General features: G+C 40.6%; 1 protein-coding gene and 1 gene segment (V, D, J or C); both read right to left on the reverse strand.

The window, feature by feature from the left end:
• Window positions 1–12,887, reverse strand: part of LOC107977037 — a 151,260-nt gene that overhangs the window by 82,269 nt on the left and 56,104 nt on the right.
• LOC100750587 (anionic trypsin-2-like) lies at window positions 9,137–12,358 on the reverse strand. The gene is made up of 5 exons (XM_027389686.1): window positions 12,319–12,358; window positions 11,176–11,335; window positions 10,042–10,295; window positions 9,535–9,671; window positions 9,137–9,286 (listed from the first exon to the last, which is right to left on the reverse strand). Exons 1-5 carry the CDS (start codon window positions 12,356–12,358, stop codon window positions 9,137–9,139), a joined length of 741 nt encoding a protein of 246 aa, XP_027245487.1.

A 12,887-nucleotide genomic window follows, 5' to 3' on the forward strand; every position in this document is an offset into this window, starting at 1 on the left:
GTTCCCCGATGTTCATGTCAGCTGTTTCTGTGGGTTTCACCTGCCTGGACTAGACCCCTTTGCTCTTCATTCAATCTGCTCTGCATCTGGATTCCAGTTATTCCGTGATTAGTTGTGGGTGTCTGCTTCTACTTCCACCAGCTGCTGGATGAGGGCTATCGGGTGGCATATAAATCAGTCATCAATCTCATTATTGGGGGGGGCATTTAAGGTAGCCTCTCCTCTGTTGCTTAGATTGTTAAGTGGTGTCATCTTTGTAGTTTTCCAGACATTTCCCTAGTGCCTGATTTCTCTGTAAACCTAAAATGTCTCCCTCTATTATGGTATCTCCATTCTTGTTATCTTCTATTCTTCCCCCAACTCAAAATTTCTGCCTTCTCATGTCTTCCTCACCCCTCCTCTTTTCCCCTTCTCATTCTCGTAGCTCCCTCCCTCCTCTTTCCGTGCTCCCAAATTGCTCAGGGGATCTTGACACTTTCCCCTTCTCCAGGGGACCATGTATGTTTCTCTTAGGGCTCTCATTATTTACTAGCTTTCTGGCAGTGTGGATTGTAGGCTAGTATTCCTTTACTCTATGTCTAAAATCCACATACGAATGAGTACATACCATGTTTGTCTTGTTGTGATTGGGTTACCTCGCTCAGAATGGTTTCTTCTAGTTCCATCCATTTTCCTGCAAATTTCAAGATTCCATTGTTTTTTTTTTCTGCTGAGTAGTACTCTGTTGTGTAAATGTACCACATTGTCCCTATCCATTCTTCGGTTGAGGGGCATCTAGGTTGTTTCCATGTTCTGGCTATTACAAGTAATGCTGCTATGAACGTCGTTGAACAGATATCAGTTACCAAAATGAATCAAGAACAGACAAGCAACTTAAACAGACCTATAACCTCTAAGGAAATAGAAGCAGTCATCAAAAGTCTCCCAACCTAAAAAAGCCCAGGGCCAGATGGCTTTTGTGCAGAATTCTACCAGAAATTCAAAGAAGAGCTAATAACAATACTCCTCAAATTGTTCCACATAATAGAAGCGGAAGGGACATTACCAAACTTTTTTTATGAGGCTACAATAACCTTGATCACCAAGGACACAAGGACACAACTAAGAAAGAGAACTACAGACCAATATCCCTCATGAACATTGATGCAAAAATTCTCAATAAAATACTGGCAAATCGAATCCAAGAACACATCAGAGAAATCAACCACCATTATCAAGTAGGCTTCCTCCCAGGGATTCAAGAATGGTTCAACATACAAAAATCCATCAATGTAATCCACCATATAAACAGACTGAGGAAAAAAAAAAAACACATGATCATCTCACTAGATACCAAAAAAGCCTTTGACAAAAAGCCTCTAACACCCCTTCATGATAAAGGTCTTGGAGAAATCAGGGATAACAGGAACATACCTCAACATAATAAAAGCCATATACAGCAAGCAAACAGCCAACATCAAATTAAATGGAGAGAAACTCAATGCAATTCCTATAAAATCAGGGACAAGACAAGGCTGTCCACTCTCTCCACACCTCTTCAATATTGTCCTTGAAGTTCTAGCTAGAGCAATAACACAAAAAAAGGAGATCAAGGGAATACAAATTGGAAAGGAAGAAGTCAAACTCTCACTATTTGCAGATGATATGATAGTCTACATAAGTGACAGGAAAAACTCCACCAGGGAACACCTACAGCTGATAAACACCTTCAGCAAAGTGGCGGGATACAAGATTAACTCAAAATAATCTGTAGCCCTATTATATACAGATGACATATTAGTAGAGAATGAAATCAGAGAAACATCACCCTTTATAATTGCCAAAAACAACATAAAATACCTTGGGGTAACACTAACCAAAAAAGTGAAAGACCTGTAGTGTAAGAATTTTGAGTCTCTAAAGAAAGAAATTAAAGAAGATACCAGAAAATGCAAAGATCTCCCATGCTATTAAATAAGTAGGATCAACATAGTAAAAATGGCAATCTTGCCAAAAGAAATCTACAGATTCAATGCAATCGCCATCAAAATCCCAACAAAATTCTTCACAGACCTTGAAAGAACAATTCTCAACTTTATATCAAGAAACAAAAGACCAGGATAGCCAAAACAACCCTGTACAATAAAGGCATCACCATCCCTGACTTTAAGCTCTATTACAGAGCTATAGTCCTGAAAACAGCTTGGTACTGGCACAAAAATAGACAGGTAGACCAATGGAATAGAGTTGAAAACCCTGATATTAACCCACACACCTACAAACACAAGATTTTTGACAAACAAACCAAATTTATACAATGGAACAAAGAGAAAATCTTCAACAAATGGTGCTGGCACAACTGGATGTGGACATGTAGAAGACTGCAGATAGACCCAAGCCTATAGCCTTGCACAAAACTTAAGTCAAAATGGATCAAAGATCTCAATATAAATCCAGCCACACTAACCTATTAGAAAACAAAGTGGCCTGGCGTTGATGGCTCACCCTTTAATCCCAGCACTTGGGAGGCAGAGGCAGGTGGATATCTGTGAGTTTGAGACCAACCTGGTCTACAAGAGCTAGTTCCAGGACAGCCTCCAAAGCCACAGAGAAACCCTGTCTCGTAAATGCAAAAAAGAAAAAAGAAGACAAATTGGGAAATACCCTCGAATAATTAGTTCAGGAGACTGCTTCCTGAACATAACACCAGTAGCACAGACACTGAGATCAACAATTAATAAATGGGACCTCCCGAAACTTAGAAGCTTCTCTAAGGCAAAGGATACAGTCAGCAAGAAATAATGGCAGCCCACAAACTGGGAAAAGATATTCACCAACCCCACATCTGACAGAGGAATGATCTCCAAAATATACAAAGAACTCAAGAAGCTAGTCTCCAAAACACCAAACAATCCAATTAAAAAGTGGAGTACAGAACTAAATAGACAATTTTCAATAGAGGAATCTAAAATGGCTGAAAGACACATAAGAAAGTGTTTGACATCATTAGCCATCAGGGAAATACAAATCAAAACAACTCTGAGATACCATCTTAGTCCTGTCAGAATGGCCAAAATCAAAAACACCAATGACAGTTTATGCTGGAGAGGATGTGGAGAAAGGGGAACACTTCTCCACTGCTGGTGGAAGTGCCAACTCGTACAGCCACTTTGGAAACCAGTTTGGCGATTTCTCAGAAAAATGGGAATCAGTCTACCACAAGATCCAGCAATTCCACTCTTAGGCATATACCCAAAAGAAGCACATTCATACAACAAAGAATCTGTTCCTCTTACTTTCTTCTCCTTCTATTTATTCTCCTTGCCTGGCAACCCCACCTATTTCTCTCTCCTGACTTACTACTAGCCTTTTGAGCTCTTTATTAGACCAGTTAGGTGTTTCAGACAGGCCAGTAATACAGCTTCACAGAGTTAAACAAATACAACATAAAGAATGCAATACAAATCATTGAAAATATTTCATAGCATAAATGAATGTAACACATACACACATGCACATGCATGCGCACATGTGCACACACACACACACAGACACACAGACACAGACACACACACACAGACACACACACACACACACACCTTTGAACACACAACTCTAAATGGCATATCTCCATCCAATCCCTCCCCTCAGTGCTCAGGGAGCCACACAGAAGAGGAGAAGGAAATAGTGTAAGACCTAGAAAGGATGGAAGACCAAAGGAGAACAAGGCCCTCTAAATCAGCTGACTATGCTCATATGCACTCATAAAGACTGAAGCAGTGAGCACAGGGTTAACACAGGTCTTCACCAGGTCCTGTGTATATATGTTATAGCTTTTAGTTTAATATTTTTATGGGACTCTTTAGAGTATGAACTAGTGGGTCTCGGATTCTAGTGCCTTCCCTTAGGGCTTTTTTCCCCTTCCATTGCTTTGCCTTGTCCAACTTTGATTTGTTGGTCTTTTTTTATCTTATTATATTTTATTTTGAAATATGCTGCTATTATCTATTAGAAGTCTCTTCTAAGACAGAATGGAATGAACCTAGATGGGAGGGAGGCAGCAAGGTTCTGGGAAAGGGATAAAATTCTAACAGAATGCAACCTAGATCTTGAAAAATAATTTACATTTTCATATAGGAACAAAAAACTTGCAGGAGAGCTGAGTAATAATCCTGATTAATAAAAGACCTGCTGCAGGCATCACCCCCACTATCAAATTGTACTGCAGAAATATAATAACCGAAGCAATATGGTATTGGCATAAAAACAGACATGTTGGTCAATGAAAGCAAGTCCAAGACTTGCTTTCCAAAACCCAAGTCCAAAACCCAATACAATAAAATCTTCCATGGGTGTTCATACACCCATGGAAGCCTGGTATTTTATGAAGATGTCAGGGATGCTTATAGGAAAAAGGAAAGTTCCCTCACCAATCAATGCTTGTCAAACTAGATGCTGCAAATAAGAAGAATTAAAATAGATAAATACTCATCCCACACAAAACTCAATTTCTAACTTCCAGCACAGGCAATAAGATCAAATAGTAATAAATAGGTTCTCATGAAACTGAGAAGATTTTGTAAGGCAAAAGACACCATCATTCAAAGTGGCAAACTACACAATAAGAAAATATTTTTTTTTAAAATCAACCACACATGATAGAGGCCAAATATAAAAATATATGAAAAACATAATAAATTGAGCGTCAAGGAACAAAGCACTTCAATTAAAATATGTGGTACAGGTATACACAAAATTCTCTAAAGAAGAAGCCCAAAAGGAGTGAGAAGAAGTTAAATAAATGTTCTACATCCTTAGTCATCAGGGAAATGCAAATCAAATGTGCTTGATTTTTGTACCAGTGAGAATGGCCAAATTGGTAAACCAAATAACAACCCATGGCCAGTGGCAGTCCATATTTGTCCCATCATTATGGAAATAAGTATGGAACTTTCTCTGGAAAGTCTGAATTGATCAACATCAAGATTCAGCTACACCATTCTAGGACATATACCAAAAGAACAGTTTTTTCTAATACATTTGTTCAACCATGTTCATTACTATTCCATTCATAATAGTAAAAATTAGAGTCAAGCCTAGGTGTTAATCCACTGATTCATTGATAATGAAAATATGGCACGGTTACAATATGGAGTATTATTCGGCTGTTAAGAATATTAGCATGCAAATAGATGGAGAGAAAAACACATGAGAGAGGCAATCAAGACCAAAAAAAAAGACAAATATGGCATGTGTTTGTAGTAGAAAGTTTCTTGACCTGGCTGGGTCCTGCCATCCTTCTCTGTCTCAAAGAAACATGCATATGCTATATTTGTTATTAAGGTGTTGGCTGTTGGCTAAGGTTTCTTACTTGCTAGCTCTGTTGAAATTAACCCATTTCTAATGATCTAAGTATTACCACATAGTCTTCTCTTACCAGAGGAAACGTCAGGGCCTCTTGCTCCATTAAGGTTCACATCCCATGTGTGTGAGCTCGGCCTCTCCACAGAGAAGAGAAAAGATAGATTTCCTGCTTGTCCATGCTTATATTCTGATTCTGTCTGATACATCACTTCCTGCCTGGATCACATGGTGACTTCTCTTTACTACACTTCTCAGAATTCTCCTTGACTCCTAGTCTCACCTATCTTGCTTCCCCATTGGCCATCAGTACTTTATTCAACAACCAAAAAATAAACATTTACACAGAAGGACATCCCCCATCACAAGTTTGATTATACATGAATGTTAGCTGTTACTTCAATAAAAAAGTTACAATTTATCTAACCCCAGAAGTTAGGTATATAGTAAAGATGGGGGTGTGGAGTGCATCTACCTCCCTAGGAAGAAGGGGGACTGGAACAGGTGGAACAATTGGTGAGGAAGGGACCACAGGCAGGGGCAGCTAAAGCACAGTCATTTTTATGGCCATATGGAAACCCAATACAATAAAATCTACCTAAAATACACATACATATGAAGGTTATCTAAATGAAATTGTCAAATAATGAGGAGACAAAGCCCCATCTGATATCACCTGTCATAATTCAGTAGCAGGAATGGGTTCCATACGTCTTGTTGAGTTGTTGGCCAAAGAGACCAAATTGGACACACGAGACAACCTAGGCTATTATCAAAACTATTGGTTACTTTCCACAAACTGATGGTAAGGTCACACTGCTGATGACAACACCTACACATGTCTTTTAACACAGAAAATTCAAGCTAGAACCTATATGGAACCTTTGCTCTCATAAGGAATGCTAATGTTACTGAAAGGTATTGTGTACACTACCAAGGAAAAAATAAACACCAAACCATGTACAAAACCTTCATAGGCAATGATAAACTTCATGCAAGGTGAACTATTGCAATAGTTGCTCAAAACTTGTGGGGGGTAACCAACAAATATATTTGAATTTGAGGACCACTCCATGAGCTGTAACCCATCCCTTTCTTCTAGGGGAATACAGTAATAAAATAACTCCTAATAACATTCGCCTGTACACATAGATCAGTAACTTGTTCAGTTATAATCAGAGAAGTTTTCTACTGCAGTAGAAGAGAAGAAAAACAGAGAGCCACACATGGACAATATATAGAGAATGAGAGACCTTGGGACAGTCAGTCCTGTATGAGATGTCTACTCAAATTCCTTGCCCAGTGCTCTGGGAACTCTGAGGAAGAGAAGGTGGAAGGATTTTAAGAGTCAGAGGGAATGGGTGTCACAGGAAAACAGGGCCTTATAAACAGAGCAGGGACATTACACTTTTAAACTCACAGAGACTGCTGGAGCAGGCACAGGGCCTGCAAGACTCTGTGTCAGGTGTGGCACCAGTGTTGAAAAGAGAAGTGGGCACAGCCGCATTCCTAACCCTGAAGCTACCACCAACTCATAAACACTTGCAAATTACAAATTAGTTTTAGCCAGTGTTCACTGGGTATACAAACCACTCTTATAAGCAGGGTTCTTGTCCGGCAGTGGTTGATCAACACAAAACAAAATCAATAACATCTTTAGAGATTCAAAGGTTATTTGATTCATAATGTGAAGTCATGGCTGTTATTTTTGTAATCTTACAGATGCTTTGCATATACATTATGGCTTCTTCTTTTGTGTTCTAATGTTTTTGTGCCTCTTTATGTGTTTCTTGTGCTTTTTCAATAACTCTCTCTCTCTCTCTCTTCTGTCAGTTTGTTTACTTTTTCTTATTCTGTTTATTCATTTAATGACTCCTTGGATGCCTGAGTATTTGTAGTGAGAAACATAAAGGAAGAAGATTAGACTACCTGAGGATAATTCTGAGGAGTTGGGAAGGGGAGCAATGATGCAAATGTGTTGTATTAAAGTTCTATATTCAATAAAAGAAAAATTGAAAATATATTTAAATGTTTCAGCTTCCATATCACCAATGGCAAAAGAAGTAAACATAATAAATAGAAATTTTGAAATAAATAACTAGAGTATAGAAAAACTGGAAGTAAACAACATAAAAGAGATATGAAAATGGAAAAAATGCTGAAGTATGTTAAAGAATGGAATATAAAGGAAATAAAGAAAGTGAATAAGAAAGAAAAATGTTAAAGATATAAGCACACCGCTTGCCCAATGATTTGTCAGTTTGACTCATCCTAGAATCCACTGGAAAGAGAGTTACAATGAGGATGGTACACTAAATGTTTGTGGGGGATTGTTTTGATTCTTGTTTGATTTAGGGAGAAACAGCCCATTGTGGGTTGCCCAAGTCCTTAGTCATGGAATCCAAAAAGCAGAGAATGGTAGCTGAGATCAAAGAACTAGCAAATGATCTGTCCATTTTAACTGTTCTGAATTGTGAATGTGATGTAAGTCATTTAAATTTCTGGCCTTGAACTCCCCAAATGATACACTGGAAAAAGGAATAGTAAGGAGAGCTAAACTTTCCTCACCTAACTGATTTGTGTGTTTGGTTGGTTTTGGTCACTATGTAATACCACAGAAACTAACATTAAATTAAAACACATGCTCTTGCAGACACTGGGACACTGCCTTGAACAGATTGGCCTGTAAGCAATTATTTCCTGCAATTTTTTATTGAAAAATTTGCTCTCCATTGATGGGGAATGTCTTCTCTATATATGTTTCTCTTATTGGTTGATGAATAACACACTGATTGGCCAGGCAGGATGATAGGTGGGACTAGGAGGCAAGGAGGATTCTGGGAAGTATAGGGAGAGGAGTTTGCATGTAATCCCAGGAATGACATAGCTGGGCAGAAACAGGATATAAGCAGGGACAAACAGGAAATACTCTCTTCTCTGGGAGATGCTGAGCAATTGTCATGTAGCAGGCAAAGGAGTGGAAAGTCTGGCATATCCTGGTAAAATAAGACCACATAGAAATACACAGATTACTAATAATGTGTTAATAATATGACAGAGCTAGCCAATAAGAAGCCCTAGTCACGGGCCAACAGTTTCATAAGTAATATAGTGTCTGTGTGTTTATTTGGGGCTCAAGGGCCTCAGGGACCTGCTGGGCCAAGAATCTCACGGTACACTTCAGAGTATACTTTCATCACTCTTTGTTTTTCCCCTACTCCTGCCATGAATCTTTCATTTCCCCAATCACACAAATTTGTATTCCCTTTCTCCTCTCCTTAAAAAAAAGTGATAGGTCTCCCAGTGAACCTAGACTGTGGCCACATTTGAGAATGCTCTCCACAGCAACATTCCACTGCTGAAGACAGCACTTAAACACAACTTGTTGAACACAGAGAAGTTGAGCTGTGGCCTTCATAGAACCTTGGCTCCTTAGGAGTGCTGGGTTTTTGCTGCAGGAAGGTACTCTGCATGCTATCAAAAGAGAAATGTAAGCACCAAGGCAGCCTCAAGTCCTTCACTCAACAGTGGTGACAAATGCTTCAGTCTGCACTGGTGTTACGCCTGTGAAGTAGTCTACAAGAACACAGCACATAGATTGTTTGAAAACGTGTCTGGAATTTTAACTCTTCGTATGCTGCTGTTACATATAATCTACTTAACACAAGTGATGAGGGAAAGGACCTCAAATGAAAGCAAGCTTCAGAGCCAAGGGGCTAAAGAGATGAGGCAGAAACATGGGCAGTAAGGAAAAATTTAGTTTATTGGCTTAGTACTGCAGATAGATTGGGGATCTCTACTCCGAAGCAATGGTGCTCTGAATCCAGTCCACATAGTTGACGACCTTGGTGTACACACCAGGGTTATCTGCCAAGGCACAGCCATAGCCCCAGGAGACAATGCCCTGGAGCTCTCCATTGCAGACCAAAGGGCCACCAGAGTCACCCTGGAAGGGAAGAACACAGTGCATAAGAAAGGATATGTGATATAAAGCTGTGTGTATTCTCAACTTGATCAATACCTGTCTCTTCTCACTTAGAACATTTGTTTTTCTCTCTGGCCTATCTGTTATCCTCCTCTTTTCCCACAGAACCACCACAGGAAAATTGCTGACCCAAAACACTATGTTTGGAAGTCCCACCAACCAACCACCCAGGAGAGGAGAGGTCTGCATAAATGAAGGGTGCCACTGACCTGGCAGGAATCCTTGCCTCCTGCAAGGAAGCCAGCACAGAACATGTTATCAGTGATCTTTCCGGGATAGGCAGCTTTACATTCAGCCTGAGTCAACACGGGTGCCTCTAGGCACTGGAGCAAGTCTGGATAAAGCTCTGTGAGGAAAGGAAAACTATGAAGACTATTGCATCCAGACAACAATACTGCTGTGAAACAACTGGCAAGCAATGGAGTGTTCCCTGAGATACTACGTTCCACTCAGAAATTGTGGCTTTTCAATTACACAACATTCATTGCTAATGTCCTTCCCAAAAGAATAAGAGCACATTGTGCATGCGCCTGGACAGCATTCTGGAGATCAGTCCATTTGCTGTACAAATTTGTCTTGGCTCTGCTTGAGAACCTGCATGTGCTGTGCGCTTGCAATGCATTTGCAGTCTGGAAGCCGGTGGGATAACTCCAGAGAGGAGGTGATTGCAGAGTGTATTGACACAAGAGAAGTAGCAGGTGACCCCTCCTACCTACCCCCAAAGCTGAGGGTGTTGCCCCAGCCAGAGATGAGGCACTGAGTGCCAGCAGGTACAGAGGAGGTGGGCAGAGCTACAGTGGCCACCCGGGCACTGAGAGTCACAGGAGAAGCCAGCTTGATCAGCATGATGTCATTGTCCAGGGTCTTCCTCACGAAGCTGGGGTGCCTGATGATCTTAGCAGCAGTGGCAAACTGCTCGTCACCCTCAAGGTCATTGATATTGTGCTCTCCCACTCTCACTTGGATGCGACTGTTGGAAAGAGAGGCAGGCTAGTTTCTTTATCTCTGTGACTGCAGATATCACAAAGTTCTCAAGCTCCTCACACCCGTGTGCCACTGAAAGCTGTTGCTGCGGTATCATAGGGGGAGAATCAGGATGGTGACAGGGCGCTGTTTTTCACAATCTCACATTCTTTTTCAGAGAGACGTGTACAGGACCAGAGGTGAAGGAGGTGTAGTTTTCTCCTCACTCTAATATACAAAAAGATCCAGGGCTAAGTATCTAAGGAGTTATGTAAAGCTCTCTTCATCCTTCTTTTCCATGTACAGTAGTAGCAGGAACTTTTAATCATCATTTCATTTTGAAAAGATTTCGTCTTGTTGCATTTCAACCAGAAGGGTCAAAATATAGTGTGTGAATTTCACAGTATGATTTTCAGACCTTGTGAAAGACTCATACTCTGGACATAATTCCTAATCAACAATCATAGTTATCTTCAAATGTATTTTAAAACACTGATTACTGTTTATTTTTATGGAGGGAAAGCTGTTGTGAAAAACTTTTCCAGGTTCATTGGTGTTTAAGATGAGAAAGAAAGCCTTCCTTAGTTGCAGTCTTTTTCTTGTTTTATGTCTCTCTCTCTCTCTCTCTCTCTCTCTCTCTCTCTCTCTCTCTGTGTGTGTGTGTGTGTGTGTGTGTGTGTGTGTGTGTGTGTGCATTGCTGAAGCATCCTATTATATCCTATTATGTATTGGTGTTTATTTAAAGACTGTGAGCATCCAGTGCTGTTCACTCCATCTTTCTTCCCCATCTTTCCCCTTCCTCCACATCTTCCTCACTGGCTCATAGAGATGCCTGGTGTAAAGATGCCCCACTCTGTGAGCAATGCAATCAAGAAACCATCACTTACGTCTTGTAGCAATGAGCTGCAGTCACCACCCATTGCTCATTGATGAGGGAGCCTCCACAGAAGTGGTAGCCAGAGTTCAGGGACACCTGGTATGGAATGGAGTTCTTCTGACAGGTGTAGCCTCCAACAATCTTGTCACCATCATCAACAGGAAGGGCAACTAGAGTGGAGATAGGAGATGAGAACAAGCCAAGTCATTAGCATGCTAGATGGTAAAGCCATTGGCTCGATGGCAGCTTCAACCTTGGATTTCCTACTGAGCACAATGAATGCAGGAAAGTGGAGATCCCTCTGTTTCCAATATGTAACATAGATTGTTGGGTTTCCTAGTATTTGGCTCCATAGGAAAGATAGGCCATTGTCACAGGGCTGCGATAACTTCTAAGCATCAGAGTTAGGACAGCAAGAATGACTTAAGAAAACACTTAGCAACTTGATCATATTAGAATCAAGTTTTGAACATGGCCTGCTTTATTTTTCCATCTATTATTTGTTTGTTCCTGTGGGATGTTTCTCTTTAGAGAATCAGCCAGGACAGCAACTATGGAGGAGACAGGAAGTAGAAGCAAACTCATCATGTTGTTGGAGGTTGCTTTGCTTAGTACCTTCCACCGTTTCAATATTACTTTCTGAGCAGAATGACTGAAAGAAATCAGGGAAATCACTCTCCCCAGGAGTCAGCCCTGGGATTCAATACCTGCCAGGGTAAGGGAATGCAGGACAGGTATGTAGATCTTAGTGGGCTCAGAACTCTTCATAGTTCCAGCAAAAGGATAGAACATTGACATAAACACACTTCATGGGATCTGATTGCATGTCAGTCACCTAACCCATCGCTTGCTTCCCTCTGTAATTCATCAATTACTATGTTGTAGGATTCCTAGTGTGGTTGATGCTGAAGAATATGAGTCCTGGTTCATGCTATGCTCCTTCAGTTTTGCTTTTTATTTCAGTCTAGGTAATCAAGGCTCTAAATTCAATAAAGGATGTTTTAGTGAGTGAATCAAGCTTGTCCTGAAGCTTGACAAATTACAAAACGTCAAGTAAAATTGTGGAGAATTAATGTAGTAGGGAAGGCTTTGAAGGAGGAGTCCATGTTTTTTAATTAAATAGAAAAGCAGGACTGGACATGGCATGACTCACCAGCAGCTCCCACAAGCGCCAGCATCAGGAGTGGATTCATGGTGGCAGAAGGTAGTGGGGTCTGAAGAGGGGCATGCTTTTATATGTCTAAGGAGGAGAACTCTGCTTGGTGAAGTGGAAGTGTGATGCCATTGACCGTTACTGAGCAAACACACCTGTATTTTCCACTTCTTGGATTCTTAATGTCAACTCTTTTTAGAGTTCTTGGCAATAGGAGATCCTCAGGTGTCAAAAAAAAATTGTTCTCATGAAAGTAAAGATGCCCCGCTCTTTGGGCAATGCAGTTAGGAAACCATTACTTAGGCCTTGTTTCAATGAGATGCAGTCACCCCCATTGGTCATTGATGAGGTGGATGAGGGAGCCTCCACAGCAGTGGTAGGCAGAGTCGTAGCTGATTCTTGAAAGGATGCTAGAATAGGGGAAACAGTCACGGTCAATCTGTGTGTCCACAGCTCTGCTCTACTATATTAAATTAATAAGTGTGGGAGATGAAAGACTTTATGGGATGCTTAGAAACCTTCAGATGGACACAACAGGAAAACCCACAGAATAAATTAACCTGAACTCA

This window comes from Cricetulus griseus (assembly GCF_003668045.3).
Source record: "Cricetulus griseus strain 17A/GY chromosome 1 unlocalized genomic scaffold, alternate assembly CriGri-PICRH-1.0 chr1_0, whole genome shotgun sequence".
NCBI classification, from domain to species: domain Eukaryota; kingdom Metazoa; phylum Chordata; class Mammalia; order Rodentia; family Cricetidae; genus Cricetulus; species Cricetulus griseus.